We start from the raw sequence: 26,554 nt of genomic DNA, 5'->3' as shown, positions 1-26,554 counted from the left end.
GGTCATTCCTCGCTACGTAACGGAAAAGCAAAGGGTTTAATGGAGATATTACCGAGGTAAAGACCTTCCCGCCCCTTCCCGGGGTAACGAACCACCGGGCTCGAACCAGCCGACCGGGCGGGATTCCCTCCCGGGGACGGCGGACGGGTGAGTCTCCGGGCGGCAACCGCGCCCGCTCGGCGGGCGGCCCCCGGTTTCCCCTCCCTCCTCCGGTCCCCCCCCCCCGGTTTCCCCTCCCTCCTCCGGTCCCCCCCCCCCCCCGGCCCTCTCCGTGCTCCGCCTCTGCGGGCAGTGCGCATGCATGGGGCGGCCACTCAGTCCCTGACTCACCCCCTCTTCTCCCATCCGTTCCCGGGAGGCATCTCACCCCCATTCCCTCCCCCCCCCCCCGCCACCACCACCAGCAGCTCCTTCCCGCGCCGCGGGCGAGGAGGAGAGAAAAGGCGGCCACCATGAATCGTTTGGGGAAGAAAGCCAACGAGACCCTTATCGAGATGGCTCTGTCAGCGGATGGTAGGAGGCGATGGGGAAGGGAGGGGATCGCTGCTTTGTTTCGCCTCTTCCCCCCCCCCACCCCCCCTCCTTTCCCGAGGAGGGTGCTTGCAGGGCCGGGCGCGGCCGGGGCTTCCTGCCCGCTGGTGACTCGGATGGTGACACCCGTGGAAGCCTCGCGGGTGGGAGGCAGCGGGGTGTCCCGGCAGAGAACACCAACCTGACGGCAGTGGGGGGGTGGGGGTGGTGGGGGTCGGGTTCCTCCCCGGGGGTCTGCAGGCAGGCGTCTGGGAGATGGGGATGATCCTCCGCTTTCCACTGAAAACGGCAAAAAAAAAAAAAAAAAACCAACGTTTGCACGAGCCAGAGCATAGTCTGATTAGGTCTTTATAAACCCCAAAAATAAACCTTGAAAAAATGGCTCCTACATCAGCACGCCTCTCGGAACCAACGCTAGAGATAGCCCTTAATTTTTATTTTTAAACGAACCTCCAACGCGAAGGTCGCCTTTGCCGAGCAGCAAACTTTTAGCCTCTCGGGAAGCCCCAGCTGGGTCCAGGCTGGGATGAGCCGGTGTCGCCCAGTAGCCGAGATTGTCGGGACAAGAAGGGGCAGAGCGGAGCAGGTCACCTCGCTGCGGGAGGTGGGAGCTGCCCCTCTCCCGCCCTGCTCCATCCCAGGTCGGTTTGTGTTGGGGCTTTGCTTTTTTTTTTTATTTTTTTTTTTGTAATAGCCAGGTTACAGTTTCCAATATTCAGGTTACAGTTTCCAAGTCGTGTCAGTATGTAATGTAATTACTTATAAATGCAGTAATAGTGTGATTCCGTAAAATAACATGACTCAAACGCTAAGTGTGTGTTTATCAGTTCCTCACCTGGCAACGCGAATCAACAGTCAGATGTAAGATAGTACTTTGATGCTTTCAGAAAGATTCTGAGATACTTGAAAAGAAAAATGGGGACCTAGGAAAAATTCTATATGGGAATCACGCTTGGGCATCAGTCCTAGAAGTGAAGATCCTAATGCAGGAAAGAATCACTAAGCTGCCGAGTTGGCTGCTTGGGTTGTGTGTTTTCCCTCGCAGCGTGAGTACGCTGTCTCTCTTAGAAAAATATATAACTTTAAATACTAGTGTAAAATCATGATTTTTTTCAAAATATTTGACAATCTTGTTTCAGGGAGCTATGACAACAGCTAATGACTATGAAAATTATCCGAAAAGAAGCCGCTTTTGACAGCAAGGAGCGGTGACCACCTGCAGCGAGGCAGGCGTCCGCAGCAAAGTGTCAGACAAAGATTTGCCCTCTCTGTGCGAGCCCGGTGGAGCTGGCAGGTTTGCCCGGAACCCGAGCAGATGGGTGTCCCAGACTCTTGGCCGGCAAAGCACTTCCAAAGGCTTGTGGGGAGGCCTGAGTCATTGCCTGTCCCACTGCCTGCGGGCAATGAAAAGTGCTCAGGACCGAGCTGTTCTAACCAGTGGTTGTTCTTCTGAAGTAGCTTGAGACTAAAAAATATTTACAAAATGGGAGATAACCATTTAGGGACTGATGTTGGAAGCCAGCTTTGTGCACTTAATTCCACAGCATTCAGCTTTCCCATGAGCGTCTTGAGGGTGTTTTATACTCATAAACATCAAACATAAGGAGATTTGAGGGGTCTCAGTGAATGAGGATGATTTAGTAGGATTTACCATACAGCAGCACATAACCGTGCACGCAGAATCTTGCACCAGTTCAATTCATTTTTTTTTAATCAACCACTTTTCTCAAACAGAAACAAATGGAATGTGGGGTAAAGTGAGTAGACTTCTTGAAGTTTATTTGTTATCCAAAAATCTCTCAAGGTTAAAAAAAAAATCTTCCTTAAATTATGGATTAGAAAAGTTAACAGTATGCATATGTTGCCGCTAGGACTTCTCGAAGATCTAAACATCTACTTTATGCTTTTAAGGAGAAGATAGCCTCTTAAGGAGGCTCCCAGCTATAAATGCCTGACGTGCAGAAGCAGGGGCTGTGTGAGTCAGTAAGAAGGAGGCAGAAGAAAAAAACGTCTGTGACTTACTTTCCTTCAAGATGTGTATTTAATTCCGGTTTACTACTGCATTTCATTAAACCTGAATGCTGAAGAACAGGTTGTGAGGGTGAGAAGCTACTACCAGCAGCGGAAAGTTTAGCTTGCAGAGTCTGCGCTCGGAGACCGTGCGCCAAAACTTCTACCTTGAAGGAAGCTTTCTGGCTTCCTGTTGAATTACACCCGCGTGAGGTAATAAATTTCATTTTCGTGTGCGTGATTTTGCTTTCAGTTGGAAGCTGTGTGGCGTTTACCTCAAATATTGAAAACTAAGACAAGTGAACCTGCAAAATTGGAATGTAAATATTGGAGGAAGAAGACCACGGTGTGTTGGGAATATTTCTTTATGTCTACGCTGTCGTTCAGCGTTATTTTTCCAGCATGAAATGTTAAGGCTACACTAGCTGTGTTGTGGGATATATCCCCAAGACTGTGGATCTTCTGGAAACTTGTAATTGGCTCCATGCCATGATTTGAAATACGCTGCCTGTATATGCATGGCTCCTTTTTCAAAACTTCCAGGAGTGTGTTTTGAACTCAAAATGCTCTAAGACTGATGTAAATTCAAATGTTTGCTTAGGTTGGTTGTCACCTTGCTCATCTTCCCTCTGAGAAAGGCAGCAAAACATCAGGAAGGCTGGTGGCACGACGTGCCTCAGCATTCAGGACCAAATACTGCTGTCATTTAATAGAATGATACTTCACTTACTTAATCAGAATGGTTATGATTCATACTAGTAACATAAAATGCAGGCTTCTGTTCCAAACTACATTTGTCTTTAATTACCGGAGAAATGTATGTAGTAATTTCTGATCTATTTGTGGAAACGCTGAATGGGATATCATGTTCCCACAGGGCTGAAGCGGAGGGTTTCTTAACGTGGAAGCTTTTTTTTTTAAAGATTATTCCTAGGTAATGAAATGAAAGCTCTGAGAAATTTAAACATAGTTCAGAATATAAAAGGTAGGGGAGAAGATACTCCCTTAGCCCAAGCAACGTGCAGTTCCTAAGTGGAATTTCTTTACCGGCTGCGATGCGTCACTGCGGGGGCACAGTGTAAATACAGGTTGATTATTGGAAGGTAAACCTCCTTTTAACGGAAAACTCCAGTTTGTAGTAGGAAAGCCTGCTTTTGGGAACTGATCCCAGCAGCTTGCATAGTATCACCTCACATAGGTTTTTTTGTATACGTGCTGCGGTGCTTTTAATGAGAAAATGAAAACATCAAGTCCATTCCACCACAGCTGTTAAATATGGATTTTACTCAGAGATTGTGTCAGTTTAAAAAATAAAAATAAAAAAAAAATGCCCTTGAACTGGAGACTGAGATTTATAACACTTCTCTTTTAGATAAGGACCCTGTGCATGATGTTAAAGTCACTGTTATACCCTCTCTCTGCAACCTGGTGAGTGGCAAAGCAGGGCAGCTCCCGAGGAGGGATTAAGAGTCCCTGGCATACCTCGTCAACCCAGTAGCAATTATGTGGGAAGTTCAGGCCACGCTTGGGAGAGCTGGGCAATATTGCTGAACTCCCTTGGGTCAAGAACTGAGCGACCGTCCCGCCCAGCGCTGATGAATGCTGTTTAACCTCTATTTAATAATGGATCCGCAGCTTCACCTTTTTGCTGGGAAAATGCAAGGAAATGCTCTGCAGCTGATCCTCCCTCGCACAGGTTCCTGGAGGAAGGGCTGGGTTCCAGCTGCGGGCAGAGGTTCTGGGCTGGGAATGCCAAATAGACGCTAAGAAAGGAACTGAAACTGTACTGCAGCGTAAGGCAGAGGGATGTTCTCTCAGGGTTTCCCTCCCAGGCAGTTTCTAGCTGAGGTACTGTCTGGTGGGATGTCCCATTCTAGGTGCTAAAGGACTATAGGACTAATGGAAAGGCAGGTTTCCAGCACATAGGGGTTTACTTTCCCTTTCTTTCTGTTTTTTTTTTTAAATAAAAATTTGGCTTTTGATCTGTGTAAAATTCAAAATTTTGAAAGTATAACTGCAGCTGGAAACTTTCCAGTCTTTGCTGGTTAATGAAATTGCACTGTAAATATGATGTTGCACCCTGGAAGGTTTTTGTAACTAGTTCTTCTCAATTTGCAAGCAAAATTCAAAGTTACTTTGCTTTTCAAGCTTTTATTTAGCAGGTGCATTAACAGCACGTGCTGAGAACTGAAAGCTGTGTTCAAATGTGAGTGTTTGCACTTTGGAAAAGTCTACAGAAAGGAGATAATTTTATCATAAACAAGAAGGGCACTTTAACAGCTATCTGCAAATGATTAATGATTACTTTGATGCAAGGAAAAACTAGGATAAGATATAAGGGCACTACTGAAAATGTGCTTTGAAAATTATGCTGAGAACTGTTGCCAGATACTTTGTTAAAAAAAGCCCATTCATTGTCTTCATATTTAGTATCTGTAAACTAATGAATGAGTCGTAAATACACACAGAGGAGAGGTACAGTCCTCTAATATACACATGTAATTAAGAAGGTATAGGTAATGTAAAAATGCGTCAAGAGTTGCTGTATTAGATGTTAAGTGGCAAGGTAATAACCCAGTGAACTTTTCCACTAGTTTTTTATTGTTATCTGGGGGTTGAACTGAAGAGCAATGTGGTCGCCAGGTTGTGCTTCGTTATCTAGCAGTAATTTCACGGTATGTGGTAGTAGCTTTTCACGTGCGCATATGTATAAATGCAGAAAGGGGAAGGAAGATCCTTGTGCCATATTGCTAGGGATAGTACTTGCAATTATAATGTAGATATGGAGAGATCTTGAGGTGTCGGCTCTCTGCGGGAAGCTGAATAATATGTCAGGAATTATTTACAGAATATTGTTTGGGGAGGAGTTGATTGGAGGTTGGGACTTGGTTACTTGCATTACACTATAGCGATGCGTGGTTTTCTTTGAAGGGCCTCCTGCGAGAACCTACAGCTGTTAAACTTAACGCTGTTCATTGCTTTGCTCCGATGCATGCCACCAAAAGGCGTGCTGGCAGACTAGTTGGCTGCAACTGATAAAAAGTTGCAGAATAAGGCAAGACACCTGAACCGATGCTTGAAACTACACGTCTTGTGCAACTGCGCTGACATGCACTGTAAGCAATAATTATCTGTCTTAATGTAACGTAATGCAGTATCTAATTTAACCATCTCGTGGTATGTTGAGGGGTGTAACATGAAAATCTATGTGTAAGTGTGGTTTTCCGGAACAGCTGAGAAAATACCTTTATTCCATACCTGCAGTACTCATATTGCAGTAATCCAGTGAAGGCTTCTGAATCTATTTCTGTGCATTCAGAATACATGCATGCATAAATTTGGATTGCTCTTTCCACCACATCAAGGCAGAACTAGCATTTATTCTCACACACTGTAGGCCTGCCTTCATTGCTCTCTCTAGCCCCTGTTTCCATCATTTGCTTCTGCTAATGTAGGGCTTCTACTTTAGTTGTGCCCAAGAAATGAGGAGAGAAATTGTCTTGGGTTTTGTTTACACATTTGTTATCTGGAATTTTCAATAGATCCTGTTAGAGCTTCTGGTGGATTAAAAGCTGGACATGAGCCAGCAATGTGCACTCGCAGCCCAGAAACCAAGCTACATCCTGGACTGCGTCAAAAGAAGCATGGCCAGCAAGGTGAGGGAGGTGATTCTGCTCCTCTACTCTGCCCTGGTGAGACCCCACCTGGAGTACTGCATCCAGACTTGGAGATCTCAACTTGGACCTGTTGGAGGAATCCAGCAGAGGGCCACAAAGATGATCAGAGGGCTGGAGCACCTCTTCTGTGAGGACAGGCTGAGAGAGTTGTGGTTGTTTGGCCAGGAGAAAAGAAGGCTCTGGGGAGACCTTATAGCACCTTCCAGTACCTGGAGGGGGCTTACAAGAAAGATGGGGACAAACTTTTTAGCAGGGCCTGTTGCGATAGGACAAGGGGTAATGGCTTTAAACTAAAAGAGAGAAGATTTAGACTAGATATAAGGAAGAAATGTGTTACGCTGAGAGTGGTAAAACACTGGCCCAGGTTGCCCAGAGAGGTGGTAGATGCCCCATCCCTGGAAACATTCAAGGTCAAGTTAGATGGGGTCTGAGCAATCTGATCTGGTGGAAGATGTCCTTGCTTATTCAGGGGAGGTTGGGCTAAATGACCTTTAAAAGTCCCAACCCAAACTGTTCTACGATTCTGTGGATTAATGGGTTATGGGATTTACGACTACTTTTTTTTTTTTTTTTCATTGGTAATGTAGTAGCCTGTTACAGATCTGTCCATTAAGAATAAATTAAGAATAGACCAACGTTTGATGTTACTTGCGTTAAAAACTTCATTCTAGACTACTGTTTCAAATCAAACTTTTTTTCCAGTGCGCATGGTTTACTCCTTTACACATAACAGTATAAGTACCTTATTATTTCATCTTGTCTGGTTTGCCTGGGTCTTTTGGTACTTTCAGAACCATTCTCCACTCGTTCTCGGTGAGGAGCAGTAGAGGTGGTGAAGTTCCAAACGTTGTTGTTTTAGGAAGTGAGAGTATCTTTGAGTGGAGTGCAGTTTTATAAGTGGAAATCCCAAGTGATCCCTTTGTCTTCTTTAGCAGGCTTCCAAGGGTAAATGTGAAATGTGAGGCCTTTGGCCAGATAGTAGAAGCCCAGCAAACCACGTGGGTAGGGCTCGTGATGCAGACGGCTGGCCTTTAATTTTCTGTACTAGCCCAAAATTAGAAAGGGCCCTGTGGTTTGTTATTCAAAGGGGTTTTCTTAACTATCAGGTAAGAAATCAGAGAGCCTATGTTTGGACAATTTATGGTGTGCTAGAAATATACCGTGCTAACGAGTAATGACTATCAGACGTGGTTCTGAGGCCGTGGGCAAGTTGGATGCCTTTTAGTACATACTTCAGTCCTGTTAATTTACTGGTGCTTCCATAAAAAACTCTTAAGTGATGGGAGCCATGGTTCAGTGCCCTGCTCATTTTCTTGATTGATAGGAGCTGTTTCTCTCTGGGGTCAGTATGTGACTTCCAGAGTTATTCCATTGTCTTGAAAATAATTTGGGCAGAAAAAGCCTTGCAAACGCATACTTCAGAAAAAAAAAAAAAAAGATGGGATTTGTTTGTAAAAAGTCTCTCTATACTAGTATATCTTTATGTTGTTTAATATGAAAAAATTAAATACTTGGTGAATACACTAGCAAAATTCCTAGTGACACGTTTCATTGGAAGCATAACCAAAATAGTATTGAACTAGGTAGAGCATGAGGACCATAAAGAACAAAGAATTGCACATGAAATTGCCCATCTGAAATTAAATGTCTTGGTAGCATGAAACTGAGTCATGCTGCCAGAGGACAGTAAATTTGAGGTGTAATTTTTTATATGTTGCTTTTTACTTTCTCAAAAGTACAAGTTATATGTGTTCCCAGTTTACGCTAATCCTCTTCCCACCATTTTTTCACTGTTTCCCCATCATTAGCTCCCTGTTCATGTATCACTTTTCTCTTACAGTATCTATAGAAGATCTCATACAAGGGTGGGAATGTGCTGTGTGTCCATAGAATGAATAATATATTGGGCCCTCCACTACTGTTGAAAATTTGTGTATTGCAAATGCTGAAAGAAACCAGAGATTTTGTTGCTTCAGGGTTACATCGGTGATTTCAGTGGAAGTTGGAAAAATGCTTTAGTGAATTATTCCATAAGATTTTAAGTGTGCCCCGGGTTAACACTGGGAAAGCAAGTCTGTACCTAACACTTTGTGAAGGGCTTGTAATTCCCTCAGGCTGTGATGAGAAGCAATACACCACTTCCCTTTCTTCGTCTGATCTTGAAGGAGATGTGAGAGCACCTGGCACTTTCACATACGTGCAAGGCCACTGCCCAAGCTGTTTGTCTGCATCAGATTGTGCCGATGAACTCTGGCCCTGCACATCTAATTAGTCCACATGCCAAAAAGCACAGCCGGAGTGCTTCGTGAGTTGTCTGGACTTCTGCAGTCTGGTATTTCACCACCCTGCTCTTCTGAGGTTTATTTGCCATCCTATTCCCCTTTACTTAACATGCACCTAAATGCTGCACAATTTTAAAATACCTGATTTTATCCAGCTATCACTGGTCTGGGCCTTCTTTTTTCTTAATTGCATTTAAACCTATTAATCATTTTTTGTTTGTCATTCTGCAAAATGATGATACCTGAAAAGTATAAGTGCTAGCTTCAGTGCTCACAGTCCGCTTTAAGTCTTGTTTATGCTGGTATGTACAATGCAGTAATGGTTACTGCCTTAACCACGTTAAAATGCCATTCAAGTTCTGTATTACAACACTATGCTTGTGGCTTTTTGCTAAAAACAGATTTACACAACCTTATTTTTTCCTTCTTTTTTTTTTTTAACCCAGTGCCTTTTAATCAAACAGGATGTCTTATGGTTCTTTAAAATGAAGGCAGCTCAGAGTAAACCTCCGTTCTGATTTAAAATACCCTTGTACTGTATTAGAGATTAGAACTGAGGACTTTGTGTCTTTTCCAAATGCTGAATGAGATTTTTCTAATTGTTAGGAACAGATTTATCTTCTGTATATTTCTGGCTATATAAAATACTGTTGCCTTTTCTTTTACTTTATTGATAAATACCTTTTCTCTGGAATTGGTTTTTTAATAATAAAACACATTCTGGAAATTGATATGTCTGCGAAGCAGACTATACTTGAATGTAATCTTTTTTTTTTCTTTTTTTTTTTAAGGGAGTCGTAAAGTTCTTTTAAAATGTTCCCAATAAATTTTCTTGGATTTACTGAGAACTTAATGGTTTCTTTGTTCAGGAATAGTTTTAAATTTTTAGGAGCAGCTCTGAATGTGCATAAACCACCACTTCAAGTGTAATTTTGAGATGGAATTTTTGGTTCAGCAGTGCAGTTATTACTCTTCAGATGATGCCAGATGAAGTAATAACGCTTATTTTACTTGCTCAGGAGCCAGCGTACTAGGTGGGTCCTCAGTTCCCCTTGGCAACCCAGTCATCCAGCTCTGGGAGGATATGGCCAACATATGCATAAATTTAGTTATTAAGTCATTTTAAAGACGTATTTTTCTTAGATATGGAAGAGCTTACAATACTCATCATGAAGCTTACTTGGAAGGAGTGATCTTACTGTGGAGAGGTTATTGTTCAGTAAGCATTTTTGTTAGTGACTCAGTGCTGAATCAGACTCCTTATCAAAGATGGAAATTGGTCAGAATAGATTCCACTACAGCAGGAATCTCACGGATGTCTTTTGGGAGCAAAGGACACAGTACTGTAAACAGTGTATTGATTTAGTGATAAATAATTATGTTTTAAATTTAACTCTCTTTTCTGTCAGGCAGGCCAGGTTATTGAATAATGGCAGAGCTTTATTAACATGGTAACTTCAAGATATCTAGAAATAAAACCTAGGAATATTAGGAAGTTTCTTCATAGTGCAAAGTAGCTATTTTGTAACAACTGCCGTGTAAGTTTAGTTTGTTTTGTTTTCATTTTACCTGGACTATCAAAAATTTGCTCAAGGGATATGTATGTGTGTAAACTGATATGCCAAAGGCATCAGACATATGTGGGACAGTATGACAGGTCTGAGAGTTAGTTTTACCTGCTTGTTTTTGTTGACAGACAGGGATGCTGTTACTGTGTCTAAGAAAATCGTGGAAATAAATGGAAGCAGTATTTTGTAAACAATACTGAAAGTAATAGCAGTACCAGCAGTAATAGTCTTACTGCTGCTAAACAATAAACAGTTTTTCAGCATCTGCATGAGAATCCTGGATCTGACTTTGCCTTTGGAATAGCTCTGTCAGAGGTCTTAAGTGTGCAAGTGCAGATGATGCTCTAGTTTTAGTAGCAAAATGAAAATTTTGACCCCTAAAAATATTTATTCAGCTGCCACTTGGGTTCAGAAAAGACATCTACAGAGAGCTCTACTTGGCGCAGATGAATCAGGATGATGGAAGTTGAAAGAAAGGAAAACTTGGGTACCTTCTCTTGCTCTGTTTTGTGATGCAGAGTTGCTCTGAGCTGTGCCACACTGCAGGGTCTACCCACCAGCTGCTCCGTGCCCAGCTGTACCTTGAGTGCAGTGTCATCGGCCAAGCTTTTCTTCTTCCCATCTGCCGGCAGACCCCAGCTTAGCTAAGGATCCTGAAATGACATAGATCATCTTCTTCTAGGGAGATTGCTGGTTAGGTACTGTTAAAGATGCTAGAGCATCCCAGGCTATGCCTGTCCTAGTAATTAAAAAAGCCAAGGATTCTTCATTGGCCTTCAAGTACAAGTAGCACAGTCCAGCCATGTCCATACAGCTAAAATCTCTTCTTCCCCAAGCTGGACAGACTTCTCCAAAGACCAGAACTTGGCCTGTGGTGTCCTTCAGAGTGTGTTTCTTCTCTGTCTGGGAGAGCTAGAAGCGAAAAACCGTTCCACAGTGTGCGCTAATAATGGAGTTGAGTGAGCAGTCCTGTGGTTGGGCTTATGTCCTGGACCTTTTATTTGCCTAGTCGAGGCACAGCTGGACCAGGACATGACCTGTGATGGCTTGCACTTCTCCCAGAGAACGTACAGCTCATTTTTGGTGCAGAGGGATACATGGCAGGTCCTGTGGTGTCATTGAGCCGTGCTGCTTCCCTCACCCCAGCTATCAGAAAACAGGAGGCTAGGGGGAGCCTTGATTTACAAAGGCATCCTTACTTTTTTTGTGACAGCACTGAATATGCTTATTCGTGTTTTATGAGGTTTTATAAATGAAATTAAACAGCACTTGTCAAAATAAACAGAATTTATTTTGAGCTGCTTGTTTTTATGCAGGTGACTTCCATTTTTAATTCTATAAAGCCTGTATTACCATTCTAGTTGTCAAAGAGAATTTTCCACGTTCTGTCATGCTGTCGTATAAGGGGTAAGTAAGCCATGCCTGTGGTCTCCCATCTGTTTGTATAATCCTAAACATGTGACAATTGTGTAAATTGCAGATACAGTAGCGTCTCTGTACCACTGTGAGCATGTTGGCGTCTAGACCATTAGAGGGTTTCTATCTTTCATCATGGAATGAATTGGAAAGTGTTGAAGGATAACTTTGTGATTCCTGAAATACTAATCATATTTAACCACTTCTTTTAACCATTAGGTCCAGATGTGGAATTAAATTCCTTTTATTTTTTCATAAAATGGCAGTTTTGCTATGTAGAAAAAGAAAGTAATGCAGTGTGAACAAAGTTAAACTATTGTATTGTAATCATTTCATTACACAAGGAGCCATTTTTCACGCTAGTTACAGACATCATAAGATTGCACTAATAAAAGTACCTTTTTTTTGTGGGGTAAACTACTTACACTTTAAGAGGTGAAATCAGTCTTGATTGTGTTCCCCAGTCGTCAGTTCTGAATGTTGATTTCTGTGAGCTGTTTTGGGTTACTGTTGATCTGATCCTCTGGATCTGTAATGGAAATAGAAAGGGTCTGTAGTTCTTAGGGGTGGCATACCGAAAGTTTGTAAGTAGGTTGGTTGCCTTGTGGTAGAGTGTAATTTGGGACAGCGTATGTTAATATTGCAAAATTATAGGCCACGTGAAGCTTACTTATTTCCAAGAATGTGCAAACTCCCAAGACACGCGTGTTTAAGGAGTTGCAAATAGCTGTGTGCAGAACTATAAGGTTACATTTGGAAAGAGGTATTTCTGGGGTACGTGCATGCCCATAAAAGGGTGCCGATTTGAATAAATACTAGAATTATATATGTTTAAAACAATTTTAATGTGCTCCGATAGTCATAGTGTGGTTCTGGGATTAATTTTGAACAAAAAATTCGCAAGGAGTGACTGTAATTTGTACAAACATATTTTGTATCGAAGGGCCACTTATACTTAGTAGATGTCCTCATTAGTTCTTCTTGGTGTGCAGGAGTTCTTAGATCTCTTTATGTACAGTAGAGCATGTAGTGTTGAAGAATAAGGCCATTCCCTTAAATGTGGTGGTTTTATCAGAATATGATTGGTTTACTCCCATCTTAAGATATGAAATTGTAATTTCTTGCAGAATTTTAATGGTGTTTTCTTGGCTAGCAGAAACTATTATGGTCCTCCCTGCTGCTGGCACAGGAAAGGGGCATCCTTGTTTGTGTTGTCGAATAAGGTGCCTGGACAAAAAAGGTGAATGTTGGTGTTTCAAGAGGAACCTGCTCCGTGCTTTTGTCGCAGTCTCTGCTTCCCAGGGCTTATTCATTTATTAGATACAGTGGCCATATTGTAAAGGACAGCGGAGAATTATTAAATGGGTTCATGTTAAATGTGGATTGTACTCCTGGTTCTTACTGAAGTGTTTTTTCCTTTTAAAGATGACATTGCGATTCTCACCAAGTTCAAGCCATCACGGTCAGAAGGTATTGTACTAACCAGCCTTACGCCTTCGTCCCTTTTGTGTGCGTCTTCTGTCCTTCTTTTTTCATTCTTCTGAGAGCCTCTTGGAAATCAGACTTCACTTTATATGAGTCATTGATATCACATATGAGCCAAGCTTTTTGCAATGGGATTTACAAGTCAATTTTTAGCTATCTGTGGGCAGCTCTCTTGGTTAAGAGCTAACTGGGTGTCTCCATTCCTGGTGCTTGTCGCAGTCCTGGGTTGCAGCTCCTTTATACCTTCCTACGTGCCTTTGACATGCATTTCTTACAATGCTTAGTGTAAGAAATGTTTATGTGTTTTTCAAGGAGTGGCTGTATTAAGTGTGTTGTACTTCTCGGTTAATACATGTTTTCCATTCTCTTTTTGCCTTCTTGTGTGCTGCACTAGGGTTATTCAGTTTTACTCCCCTGGATCAGAGATACCAAGAGGATTTCCATCCACAGGTTGCCTAAGTAATCCGCTATGATACTGGGAGAGCATTTAAAATGTAGAAACCCGAATCGTGCTTGTTCCTGATGTTAAACTTTCACAACTCAGAAAGGAAATCCAGAAAAACCAAACACCAAGGCTGTTGTTGTAGGCCGTGGAAATGGTTCGAGTCCTCTCAGCAGCACAGGCAAATTGAATGTTACTGCTCCAGGGATGAGGTGCCAGGCTGCTCCTGCCGTAGAGGGTTGTGCGACCAAATCTTTGGGCTTTCTGCTCCTGGGCTGGCTACCTTTGGCCAAAGCTTCAGCAGCCACCTGCTCCCCAGGGCTGTAGGAAGAGCAGGCAGCAGAGCGTGATGGTGAGGATCCCTTTCTTCCATGGAGCAGTGGTCTGCTGTCCTGGGCAGCCCTGTATGGAGGTAGACCTTCTGTTTAGGAATATCCTTGCAGAAGCAATTTCTCAAGTAAGTTAATCTGAGTATTGTGATAGTTGGGTTTTTTGAGTCAAGATTCCTGTGTTCTTATTATAATATTCTCCCATTACGTGCCATCTGTTTCTCGTACATGTTGAACGCTTGTGCTGTGTTGGGAGGTGAAGTGAATTCAGTTTTCCGTGCTGAAGCTGTTCCTGTAAACCTTTTCTGTGTTTGCTGGTCTGTCTTACAGCGTAGTCCCTCTACCTTTTTTAGTATATTTGGGTAGGCACAATGATCCCAAATTGTTTATTTCCACGCTAACTGTTTAGAGATGACTTAACGCTGGTCTCCCAACTTGTATCAGCAGATGCACGCCTCTTTTTACAGGTGCATAAATAAAACAAGTGTTCAAATTACATCAACTAACACAGATTTTGCAGGCATAGTTTGCTTTAGCAAAATGGCATGCAACAACTTTGAATGTCTCAGCATTCAGAAACCTCTTCATTATGTGTTATATACTATTATATACTATTGCCCAGTTTCTCATCACATCATACGTACAGTTATAAATTACAGAGACCATTTTCTGTAAGTGAACTTAAACACAGCTTGAGAGCATTTTGTTTCCTCTACTGTTTTTCTTTCAATACTTCGTTGGCTGTTTGATGGAGAAAAGGAGTATGGTTAATCCTTTTTTTGGAAGAAAGAGGCAACTTCATCAGATGCCTGCTCTAAGTTGTGGTGAGCTGTTTTCAAAACTGCTTATGCTTTTACATTGGTGGTAGATTTATTTAGATGCCTGATTTAGGAGACTGGTCTGTCCCTCTAATCAGCAGAGAGATGGTTGTTTACGAAAACTTTTTGGAGCCAGGAGCCTTGCTTATGGGCTCTGAATTGCTCTCCGGAGGCAATTATTGACAGAGTATGTTCAGAGCCACAAACCCAGCAAACTTCTCAGTATGGTTTAGGGATCTAAAGATATTCAATGTGATTTTTCCCTATAATGCTAACATTTAAGTAACAGTGTCCTTGGTGGACTGACTATATTTGCAGCATAGTTGCGTTCAAGTTCAGTACTGTTCTTAAAACGAAGCGGGGGATTTTTGTTAGTTTTGGTTTTTGTTGTGTTTTGTTTTTTTTTTTAACAACAAGAAGCTTGGTTATTTAATATGTTAATTTAATGATATTACTATTCCTGATCCTGCCATCATATCTACCTTATGTGGGCATCTCTAATCCTGCGGTTATGCACCATTAATCCCTTTGCAACAAAAAGATATAATTTAATTTCTAGCAAGCAACTCCAGAGATAATTGAACTTTCATAACTGAGGCAGCAAAGCTCCAGGTGTGAGACTTTCATAGACAGTCACCTATCAGACATTTGAGACAAGAGGAGTTTTATCTCATCAAATATGTGATGATGACAGATTTTTGTTTGCCACATTTAAAAATGTATTGCTGTGACTTCAATGTTCCAACCAGGTAGAACCACAATATATTCAGTCTGTAAGAGTATATTGTGTCTAACCCTTCAGAGAACCATTCTTGAAGATTTTATGTAGCTGAATATTATTTTCCAGCTTTTGCTTGTTCATAGTTCCATGCCTTCAAGGTTCACTTCATTTTCAGATACAATCACACTTTAAGATAAGGAATGCATTTGGTTGAATCATTCTTTCAATGTTTCTTAGGGGAAGAAAGCAATGGACCTCTATGTGAAACCATTTCAACCACAGCATCAGAAGCCCCAAGCAGCTCCGAGGTAAGGCACAATACCGATGGTGTTAACGTACTAGTGGTAGGAAGAAAGAGGAGTAGTTGCTGTGAAAGAATTAGTTTTGAAAATAATATTTCTTTTAGATTATCTCATACCTCTTTCTTATCCATGTGAACATTTTCTTCCTTTAGTGTTCTGAAGGAGCAAAACCACAAAAGTAACACTGCTACTCATTGAGTGTTATAAGAGATTTCTACGTGTTAGTGCTGCAACACAGTAGCAGTAGAAGACAGTATGGGCCTAACAGCGTTTCCAATATCAATCTTGAAAACAGAATCACAAGAGAGTGTTTTGGCAATTGGAAAAACATAATGCTTCTGCACAAACCCAACACTTTGTTTTATGCTGCATATTGTATTGCTGGCTTAATAGGGAAATCAAGGCACTCTTGATTTCCTGTGCTCTAGGAACTTTTTGACAGTGCAGCAAGATTTATGAGAAAGAAAATAAAGATTTGAGTTACAAGGAAACCTCTTCCTTGCAACGTGTGCAATACGAAAATCATCATTGGCTCTCTTCATTTTTTCACAGTACCTCATTTTTTAATATGTACAGTACACAATATCTTAAATAGCAGTGTGTGGTTACTATTCAGTTAAGAAATAGATTTAAGAATAACATAGAAAATATGCATTCTTAAAATTGGTATTTTGTTTTAATTTCTATTGTCTGATTTCTTTGTTATGGTTATTATGTGCTTAGAGGAAGATAGGAAGAGTTTTAGATAGGAAAAGAAGTAGTTGCTCTGTCAAAGTAGAGTCTCATACTGGCCACGAGCATTCATCAGAAATGACATCCGTTGAATTATGTGCTGAAGAACCCTAGCTGTTCTGCAGAACGTCTTAAGAGTAAAACGTGTCCTCACCTACCTCTAAGAGGAAAATTTGGAGACGGCCCTGTGAAGAGAGAACTTGGAAGTGCTTCCTAGATAACACAGATCTTTATTTTGCTAGCATATGAAACCATGACATCTAAATGTTTTCATAAATCTACCAGTTCCATCTTAAAAGTTGTTAGTATGTTCTCCCTGCTACTTTCTCAATCTGTTGTAGGAGTTGTAATTTCTTTCTCCAGGAAAATTTTCTGTTAAGAGCCGTATCAAATACTTCACTGAACCCTGGGCAGATATGATTTCAAATTTTAGCGTATGAATCATCACACCATGATAAGCATCAGAGTCTGAGGCTGATTCTGAGTTCCTTCTGAGTGTCTCTGAGTAGATGGTTGGTAATTTTCCTGTTACTTAACAATGTATTTAACTTTGTTCCTGCAATTGGACAGTATGAGCACTTGGAAGTCTTAAAACAATTTAAGTCAGGTAATTTTAAAACAGAAGTAGAATTCATTCATAAAAAGACCATTGGGAAAGAGTTACATGAGCTTACATTCAGGTCACAATTTCATTATGTTTGGGCTGTCTTTTCTTTTGAAGGAGAAGAAACATAACATACAATAACAGTATGCTTCTGCTCAGCAGTAGGGAGAAAAAGCTATATCCTTATTGTTGATTTTACCAACAGAGGAGGACAGAAAAAGAAGTCTAGATTCAAATATGGAGAGCAGAAAACATTACCTATCTGTAATTCAGTGGCTTTCTTTTTTCTTTTGTAATCTGTAAAGGAATACGTGATTTGTACATAAAGAATGATGCAAGTAAAACAAAAATGAAGGTGAAAAGTAGTCTGTAGTGAAGCCTGCCAACATACGTACAAAAGTCGGATGAAGTCCAGGACTCAGCAAGCAATCGTGTCTCTAATTAACGGTGCATTTGGTCCTTCCTTATGATTTTGCATTTTTGCTTGAATCCACTGCTTCTTCCCTACTTTTATCCTGGTTTTTTCTTTTATCTGCTTCTTGTTGAGCCTCCTTATTTTTTTGCTTCTTAATCTCTCACAAAGACAAGAGAAACAGGATCCCTTGGAATTCAACAGCTTTTCCTATTAGAAGCCTTCTAGCATGCATCATTTCTAGATGCTTTGTCATGCAGGGAGGCAACAAGATGCTTTCAGCAAAGAGCAGACTGGAGAGGAAAAAAAATAAGCATATTATAGGGATATGTTCAAATAGGTGCTGCAGTGGGAACTGCTTCAAATTATGTTGTTGTTAAACCAATAATTCACAGACAGCTGCTTCTGTTAGGGATAAGCAACTGTCCTAATTGAGTCTCTGGGTATAATCTACCTGAATCAGTCTTTATGGAGTTCCTGTTTCAAGAAATACATAAATGGCTCTGAAAGTCCTTTCAAACAAATTGGAAATTGAATGAAATAAAACCCGAGAGTCTGTTTTTCCTCTGTGCTTTATATTTATGCAAAGTGAGAGCTAGAAAAATACATAATGGCACAATTCTGTTTTGATAGCACGGTACATCTCTGTGCCGTGATTAGCATTAGTTGTTCAAGTTGCAAATTAAATGAGGATGAGACCAACTGACAAAATAGAGTTCATATTCTTAAGAGGGAAGAAGGTCAGATAAATAATTCAAGATTGGGATAAAGGTTAAAAAAATTGAATTTGTATTAAATTTCCTGATAGTACAATTTTAGAACTTTCAAGTGGGATAATTGTAAAATTAGTACAGATTTTATGGAAGACTAAATCACTAACTAGTTTGTCGTTTATTGATATCTGTACGAGGTGTATACCGAGGACTGTTTGTCTGTCTGCTATTCCAACTAAGTAGTACAAAGTCACTTAAAATGTTTACTTTGCATGTATGTGGACCCTGGGTTTCTCACCCTCATAAAAGGCAAGTGGTTGCACTACTCCCTGAGTAAATCTGCAGGATTGTGCCCTGTTCTAGCTGTGTGAAGGCAGGTATTAACTTTGCACACTTATATATGAAATTTTCGCCTTTCCCGTTAATTTCACACCAATGAAATGCTCACTAAAAATTCCTACTAATCAGGATTTTTCCATATTGTGATTTGATCATGAGAGAACCTGAGAACAAGCAGTCTTTACTTAAAACAGGTTAGCAGAAGTAAATTGGCAGAGCTCCATCAAATGTATTAAAGCAATGTATTTTACCAAAATTAGGGGTATGACACATAGATTATTTTTTTTGGAAAGCAGCAGGTGCTGCAGGTGTTCCAAATGAATTGTTTCTTTTTTTTTTTTCTGAAGAAACACCATCACAATGTACGTTACTTTTCATGCTTGCTCACTTTTTCAGTAGTAGGGTTTCAAGTAGGGAGAAACAAAATACCTTTATTAGTATTGTGAAGACAGACCAAATCGGTTTCAAAATCTAGAAGCAAATACAAAAAGGCTTCTTTCAAGTTTAACTACAAAACACAATCTGAGAAATATTTTGGGGAGAGAGAGAGAGAACACGTGAGAGCGAGCATTAAAGATTTATGAGAGTGGATTTCAAAGTATGAAGAACCAGCCCAACACTGCTGCCACCACTGCCAACCTTCTTTAGTCTTGGTTTTCATCACAACACAGTTGGACTGTTTGAGCGTTTCTGAAAGCACTGGTTGGTTCTTGTTTGTGGGGTCATGCGGTATCAAGATTGGAGCACCTTTGTGCTGTACGTAGGCTTTGGCGTATAATGAAAAAGTGGTGTCTCCCTGGAAGAGTTCTTACATTTTTAACGTGCAGGAAAAGGTGTGTTGACTGTCAGCAGTTTTATAACACTTAACCCCCATGACTTGAGCTAATTAATTTCAGGCAGTTGTACTGAGAGCAGAGTAATTTCCCCAGTTTACCAGGAAGGCCTTTCACAAAAGGCACGGGAACGTGCGAAGGGATTTGAGCAGCTGGACTCTGCCAGCTCTGGGTCTTCATCCCACAATTCACTGTTTCACTAAACTTACTAAAATTTTATCTCGGAGCGGAGCAGCGTGAGCAGAGTATGAGGGCCGGTGGGTGGGTAAAACCTCTATTTACATCTAATCGTGGAGGAGGTGGGAAGCTGTGGGTGGGAGGAGGACAGGATGGAGAGCAGATGGAAGGGGGCCAGCTTGGAGTTGGGGGGGAGGGTGCAGTGGAGAGGTCAGGAGCCACAGAGCAGCAAGGAAAAGCAAGGCTGCGCTTTCATTGATGTCAAATTCATACAGTACTTTAAACGGCAGATAATTTCAGTGTATAAGTGGAGAAAAACTTTCCATTTAAGGGCCTCAGCCCTTAGCTCTCTACAGATAGTGCAGGTTTTTCCAGCAGCACCAGTGACGTGAGGATTAGACTTCTAAACCCAGTTCAGACTATCTTAGGGTAAGAGCACAGTGCGGCTATTTATATTTGCACTGTTTCCCATGTGGATTCCTTGCCAAGAACCAGGTCGATCTTTCTCTGTTTATTTGACTGAATTCTGAAAAGGGCATTTTTATCTTAAATAGATAAGAAATACTCAGAGATGGCATCATTAAGAAGGAATGTGATGATGTGTGTATGTATTACTTGCGGTGTAAACAGGAAAAAAACTAGCATGTTTGTTTCACAGAATTATAGGAACGGACCTGTGTGGTTTCTCTCAAGTAAAATGGTAATAAAAGTGAAAAAATATTCATTTCTAATTTCAAAAGTCATAGTACTTTATGAAAATTGAATTTTGGGACATACACTTTTTGAGATATTACGACTCTAAAACAACAGATGATGATACAATAATGAAATGAAGTTAGCATTCTGCTTCTGTTGAAAGTTAATTTAATTCCACAGAGAACTGTCATTTTCATAATGCGCTCACCCTACTTGGTTGCACTATTTTAACTTGTGTTTCGCTTTCAGTAGCGAAACAAAAGAACAGTGGGAGAAATAATTGACTAACAGAATTAGATATTGAGAAACAGCTTAGGTATTGCAAACCATTCCAGTAGCAAAGCCTGATCTCAAAAATCCTGTGCTCATCCAAGCCCATGGATGTGTCTTTGGAGGATAACTGTGCTCTGCAGGGTCCTTTGCTGTTGGTGTTCCCGTCACCCCTGTGTAGGGTCAGGCCAGAAGACGTTGCAGCACCCTCTAGGCCCACATACAGGAAAGTAATGAGCACCCAGATCTTGTACAATTAAAATCAGGGTAGAGCCTCACCAGGCATGGATCAGAACTGGAAGCTGGGAAGCCCTCACTAGTCTCATTAGGCGTAACAACTGCAATTACTGATGCCAATTTGCCTTGTCTACACTATGAGATTAAAGTTTTATGTCCTGGCGTTTGTTTTCCTTCAGTTCACATGGTGTAATTTCAGCTTGTATTGAAAAAATAGCTAAGTAAGGAATGTCACATTTGTTCTGAACGCAGGTGCAGCCTTCTATGCTACGTACATTTTCTGTCTTTGCTATTAAAATAATAAAAAGTACTGTTAAAAGTTGTTCTATATCAGCCTGTAAACAGAAATCTGTGCCAAGTTGTTTACACTTCCTTTTTTATAAGGGAAATGCTGAGGAATACTGTGTAGCTTTTACTAAAAGTTATTAATATCCAAAAATCGATATGGGCCGTGTAAAAGTCCGCGGCTTAGGCTAGAGACCTAGCTCATCTGAGGAAGCAGAGGTTTGTTTAAATTTTGACTATCTAGACTGAAAATCCAGCTGTCCCTCAGAATAGCCTTTCAGCAACTTACAACCAGAAGCTGCACTGTTTCTTCTGAAATAGCCTTTTATGTTAAAGCATCCTTTGCATCATCGCTAACAACATTATGTTTTTCCCGTGATGCCACTGGCAGGGCCTAAACAGCACTGAGACTACTTTACTCATCCCTGAACATCAAGTGGTAAGCAGTAAGCAATATTCATGCTGCCTTGCATGAATTTGTGTGGCGTCTTCTATTACCGTATGCCAAAACGTCCCTCACCAGAAAAATTTTCCAGTTTCAAGGAAGCCATCCTTCCAAGAAGAATTGTTTTTCTGGTGCGTAAATATGAATGTGGTTTTTGAGTTTATTCCTAGTGATGGCTTAAATAATAAATTCATGCAAATCAAAAGGATAATAGACAAAATTGAAAAGTTAAGTCTTGGTGGAGTAAACTGGAAAGTTTGCTTTTTTATCATTGTTTTGGTTTGATGGGATATAGGATATATTCTGACTATGGTGTTATTAACAAATGTGGGATTCCTTTTTATCATAATAATCTGGTGGGCTCTCTGAGTCAGCATGATACTTTAAAATGTTTTAAAGAGCAAGAAACAAACACTGACACTGTTTGAAAAGTGTTGCCTTTTTTTTTCTTATTGTAGTAAATAATAAGGAAAGGCTTAAAATATCCTCTTACCGAAATTCACAGACAAGATAATTGTATTAATTATCAAAAAAATCAGAAAACTTAACCATTATTCTTTTATGGAGAAAAAAAAATTACAAAACTCATTTAAGATAATTGATGAAGTACATGCTGAGGTGTATTAAAACTGTCTGCTTGCTTACCTTGGGCTCTGGTGTCTTACATTAACACATATGCTCTCAGCATATTTTTTTATTTTCCTTTGTTGTGTTCTTGTTTAATGTGCTCTTTTATCCAGAGAGACTTTTTCTGCGCATTTCAATTTCAGTGCAAACATCTTGGTGTCTTAAACTGCTTTGAAATGCATGTTTTCAAGCTTTCAGATTTTAATGTGGTTCAAAATGGAAACACAAGTGTGATAATGGTGCAAAAAGTAGCTTGCAAGTTTTAGCTACAAGAACTACATGCAGTTTTGTGTTTCTTTGAATGGGAAGGGTTATGGTTTCATGTGTAGCTTTGTAGCCTGCATGAAGCATAACTGGAAATGAGAATGTGTGGCGTGAAAAGTGTTGTTAACACACTTCTTTGAAGTGGGTAAGTAGATTTCAATTGCGTGGATTCCTCCAAGGAAGGATATTGAAGAGAGCTTCATGCAAAGGTGATCTCTGGTATAACGGGAACGGAATTTACTGTGCGTAAACCAGGAATTTGCCATTTTGATTTTCAGTAGGGGGTGCCTGTATATTTTTGTATGTTGTGGAAATGCATTTCCAGGAGCTTTCTGCTTTAGGAAATAAATTTTATCAAATGGTTATTTTTAGCACAGTGGCACTTTAATCAGCCTGTTTCTCCTACAGCTGTAAGCATGTTTAATTCTGTGAAAAGTGGGATATATAAATATTCAGTGTGAACTGGGGATCTAAGTGAGGGTGATAATTTTGTTTTTAAGCCATTGAATGTTTTCTACCCATGTAATTATGGAGGATTTTCTTATATTTTGATTCCGCTTTCAAACCCTTATTTTTTTGTCCATTTCTATATTCTGAAAATTTTTCTGCAGTGGATTGTTAATTCAGAAGTTAAATAATTGCTTTGTAATCTATTTATTCTGGTTTATTACATTGTCTGTGATAAAAACTAATTTGCCTGTATGCTTATCAAAGGTATGCAGTAAATAAAACAAATACTTGGTTTGTAGACTGTATCTTGTAAGTAAGAAGAATGTTGCAAATCAATTTTGTTTTGTAATTTCAGGCAACTTTTTGTCTGCTGATGTAGGATTATGATAATATAACTCCTACCTGTGCTGGTGGGGATCGTGTTGTTGACGTAACTTCTGAGAATACCCATTACTCATAGCCAGAGGTTCTTCACTGTGCTATAACTCTTAATGAAGCTAATGTACGGGGTTCCTCTATCTCAGGATAGTGTTGGTTACTGCTTTGTTACTGAAATTGCTGCTCTAAACCATCTTCCCACTCTGAGGTACAAAAAGCAGAAGGTGAAGGCCACTGAGGTCTGAACCTCAGTCCCAGGTCTGTGAGGTTGGACGCTTGAACTCTGGGAAACTGAATTTGGGAAGGGTGTTTCTGAATGCAGGCCCCTAAGGAACTTGCAGTTTTCTGACTGAATATTAATCTGAAAAGCATTGCTGTAAGCCAGGTTCCTCCGTCTTTGAGGTATGGATGTGGAGAGGGCTAGGATATGTACTAGCAAGATGCATTTGGAGGAAGCTCCGGTGCCTGCAAGGAGAGAGCTGTGCTAAGTGGCCCGTAAGGACATAAATTTCCTCCTATGTGGATGACCAGAAATAGAAATCCCTCTGAGTCCTGTGAAAATATACAGGATTAAATCATTCGGGTATAATCTGCAAAATATATTTGCTTCTCGGGCACCGTGATATCATTAGGCCACTGAAGGCTAGCTGATTGTGCTGCCCGAGGTCAGGTCTCTGTGTGCTTTGGTGGGAGAGCAGGGCCACAGAAATGTGTACCGCGGTCTCTTCAGCTTCAATCCAAAGTCCTTGCTTTGAAGCACTTTCTGTTAGTTTTTAGCAGTTGATGCCACATCCAGCAGCTGGCTTTCCCATCTCCTCTTTGCGGTGACTGGCTTGCTTGTTTTGGCCCTGGAGAAGCCTCTCGGAGCCACCTGTGGGAGCGAGGTGGCCAAGGTTTGCTCATTCAAGTATTCAGCAGCGTGGGAGAGTTTTGCTGGGTTTGAATACAGCGTGCTACCACCAGCCAGCGTTTACACGCTTTACCCAAACCAGTTTGGGCAGAACTGAACGTGGGGTGTTAGAGCCTTATTTCATCTTGAGCTGTGCTTTGTTTTCGATACTGACTCTTGGTCTTTCCTGTAACTCTCTCCTATTTGAGTCAGGGTTTCCTACTGCGGAGTTTTAGTTCGTGTCTAACATGAGGATTCCAAGTTCAGGTACTTAGAGGGTTGTTCGGTGCAACACAATACAATATCCTGATCTAGATGTCGAGACAGAAGATAACAATTATGGAATATTAACAATTAGGAATATTAATATAATTCTGTATGAAGCCACTAAGTTTGCACTTATGTAGCCACAGGAAAATTTAGCTCTTTATGATAGACCGTTACAGCGTTCAGTTAGCAGATCTGTCCGCAGGCTATGAAATCACCTACTTCTTACAGAGATAATTGGACTACTAAAAATGGAACGTTACTACAGGAAAATAGGAAGGTAGTATTTGTTTTTGAACATGTAGTTTTTCGTAAACTTGCTTTGTAACTGATGGATTTATACAACTTCTGAAAGCACTGGTAAATGCTAAACGCTTGTGGTAACACCATTTCATGGAATCATATAGTGACTTGGATTGGAAAGGACCTCCAGAGGTCTCCTTGGCCAACCTCCTACTCAAGACAAGGCCGACTTCAGACTTGGATCAGGTTGCTCAGTAATGGCCTTGCTTGGTCAAGCTGTCTGATCTCTGAGGATGGAGATTATGCAGTCTCTCTGGGCAACCTGTTGTACCTGTTCCTGCTCAACCACACCCTCCCATCCCGTAGGAATTTCCCTTGTTGCAACTTGTGGCTGTTGCCTTTTGAGTTTCCACCATGCGCCTCGGGGCTCCATCTCTTCTGTAATTCCTCAGTGGGAATCCAATTATTCAAAAGCTTCTGCTTGCTATCTTTGCTGCCTTGGGAAGTTTTAATTTGGTTACTTGTATTCCAGAAGGTACAGGTTATAGAATATCTGCTCTGATGAGGTGTGACTTCATTTAATAACTGCAGGTTGTCTAAGATCAATTAATTTGAATATAGTTCTGGAAAGAGCTGTTAAGAAATAAGGTGTACTAATCCATAATGTTTTATGATTCACTGATGCAACCAATGCAAATGAGTAACATTTTATATATTTGAAACCTGTAAGTGCACATTTCTGCACAGAACTGCATGAATATGCAAGACTGATCTTGTTCTTCTTGTGAAATCCAAGTGCAGCAAAATGGAAAGGAATAATTTATAGGTTTAATAAGTAGGCCTGTCACTATCCATGATGAATAATCCTATGTACAGAGGAGAGCGAAGTGATGAGTATTACCCTACCCAAAGCAGATCCAACGATGACTACTGCATCTTCTTAAATTGCTAGTCAGACCTTTAATGACTGAGCAAGATTCTGCTATATCTTAGAAAATGAGCAAACTTTGATGGCACTAAAGATAAAGTATTACTTCAGTTGTATGGAATAATCTAATTATAACTCTGCTACCCAAAGAATTTGGCAGGGGCTCTGTTCTGAAGTAAATATTATTTAAAAATACCTGAGCTTATTATCAAAATGGAAGCCAGCACAGCTTTGCCTTTAATAAAAAAGACATTATAGTCATAATGTTTGTGGGTGCTTGTGTTTTTCTAATAGTTGGAGGCTTTTCCTGGCTTTCTTAAGGACACAGATTTCTCACTGTCTCTAGTTTGGGGGGTATGTGCTTGAAGGGGGGGTTGGTTTGGGTCTTGGAGAGAACAGCGGGTTTGCTAACTGCTTGTTGGTTATTCCAGCAGAGAGGAAGGAGATATAATCTGTTCCTGAAGCAACGTCTCAGGGTAAAACAGTGATGAATGATATTGCAAGTGGCTTGGATGGCTGCAGTAATAACATGCTTCACTGTGTGGTGCCTGTTGTTAACTGGGAGCAAGGTTCACGGTTACAGAGTTCTCCGAGAATATTTTTCACGTGCATCCTTGCATGGCTTAAGAGAGAGAAGACAGAGACATATCCCTCTGAATTATTTTTTTTTGTTCCTACTCTAAAAAAATGAAAACCCAATCCAGTCCTACAAAAAAAAACAGTTTTGCTGATGGGTGCAGTTAAAAAAGACACCACCAACCTCCCTTAGCATAGAGTTAAATTTAGACCAGAGCATTGGCTTCTACAGACAGTACTTCACTGTAGGAACCTCTTGTCTTGTAAACAATATTGGGAGAGCTACATATTGATATGATAATAAATAATATTACCTAGTATTATGTTAACATTTCTAGAAGAGTAAAGTAATAGTCTTTATTTGCTTAACATTAATTGTTGTCGCCTAATCAGTGAAAAAGATTAATGTTTTTATTATGACATTCTGGCATGCTGATAAATGAAAATATGACCTTTAATAGATCAATTAGAATACTAATTACCCTGTCGCATTGATACATTTTATTAGATTTTTTTTTTTTTCCCCCCAAGAAAGTAAATACTTAATTTTGAAATGTAACCCCTGTATCATTTGTGTGCATTTTCATATGTACTCATTGCTGGGACAT

General features: G+C 40.6%; 1 protein-coding gene across 2 annotated transcripts in view; it reads left to right on the top strand.

The window, feature by feature from the left end:
• Nucleotides 1-299: 299 nt before the first annotated feature.
• ANO5 (anoctamin 5) overlaps nt 300-26,554 on the top strand; it is a 59,321-nt gene continuing 33,066 nt past the window's right edge. The window contains exons 1-5 of one of the 2 annotated variants that reach the window (XM_074150002.1): nt 453-523; nt 6,591-6,628; nt 15,517-15,587; nt 21,271-21,318; nt 25,802-25,846. In XM_074150002.1, coding sequence (XP_074006103.1) covers nt 453-523; nt 6,591-6,628; nt 15,517-15,587; nt 21,271-21,318; nt 25,802-25,846 — 273 coding nt within the window. Of the gene's footprint in view, nt 524-6,590; nt 6,629-15,516; nt 15,588-21,270; nt 21,319-25,801; nt 25,847-26,554 lie in introns of both variants that reach the window. The other variant, XM_074150003.1, reaches the window with a different exon arrangement.

Source organism: Numenius arquata, chromosome 6 (genome assembly GCF_964106895.1).
Source record: "Numenius arquata chromosome 6, bNumArq3.hap1.1, whole genome shotgun sequence".
NCBI lineage: Eukaryota > Metazoa > Chordata > Aves > Charadriiformes > Scolopacidae > Numenius > Numenius arquata.
Note: the sequence above shows the minus strand (reverse complement) of the source record. Positions and strands in the feature narration are given on the sequence as shown.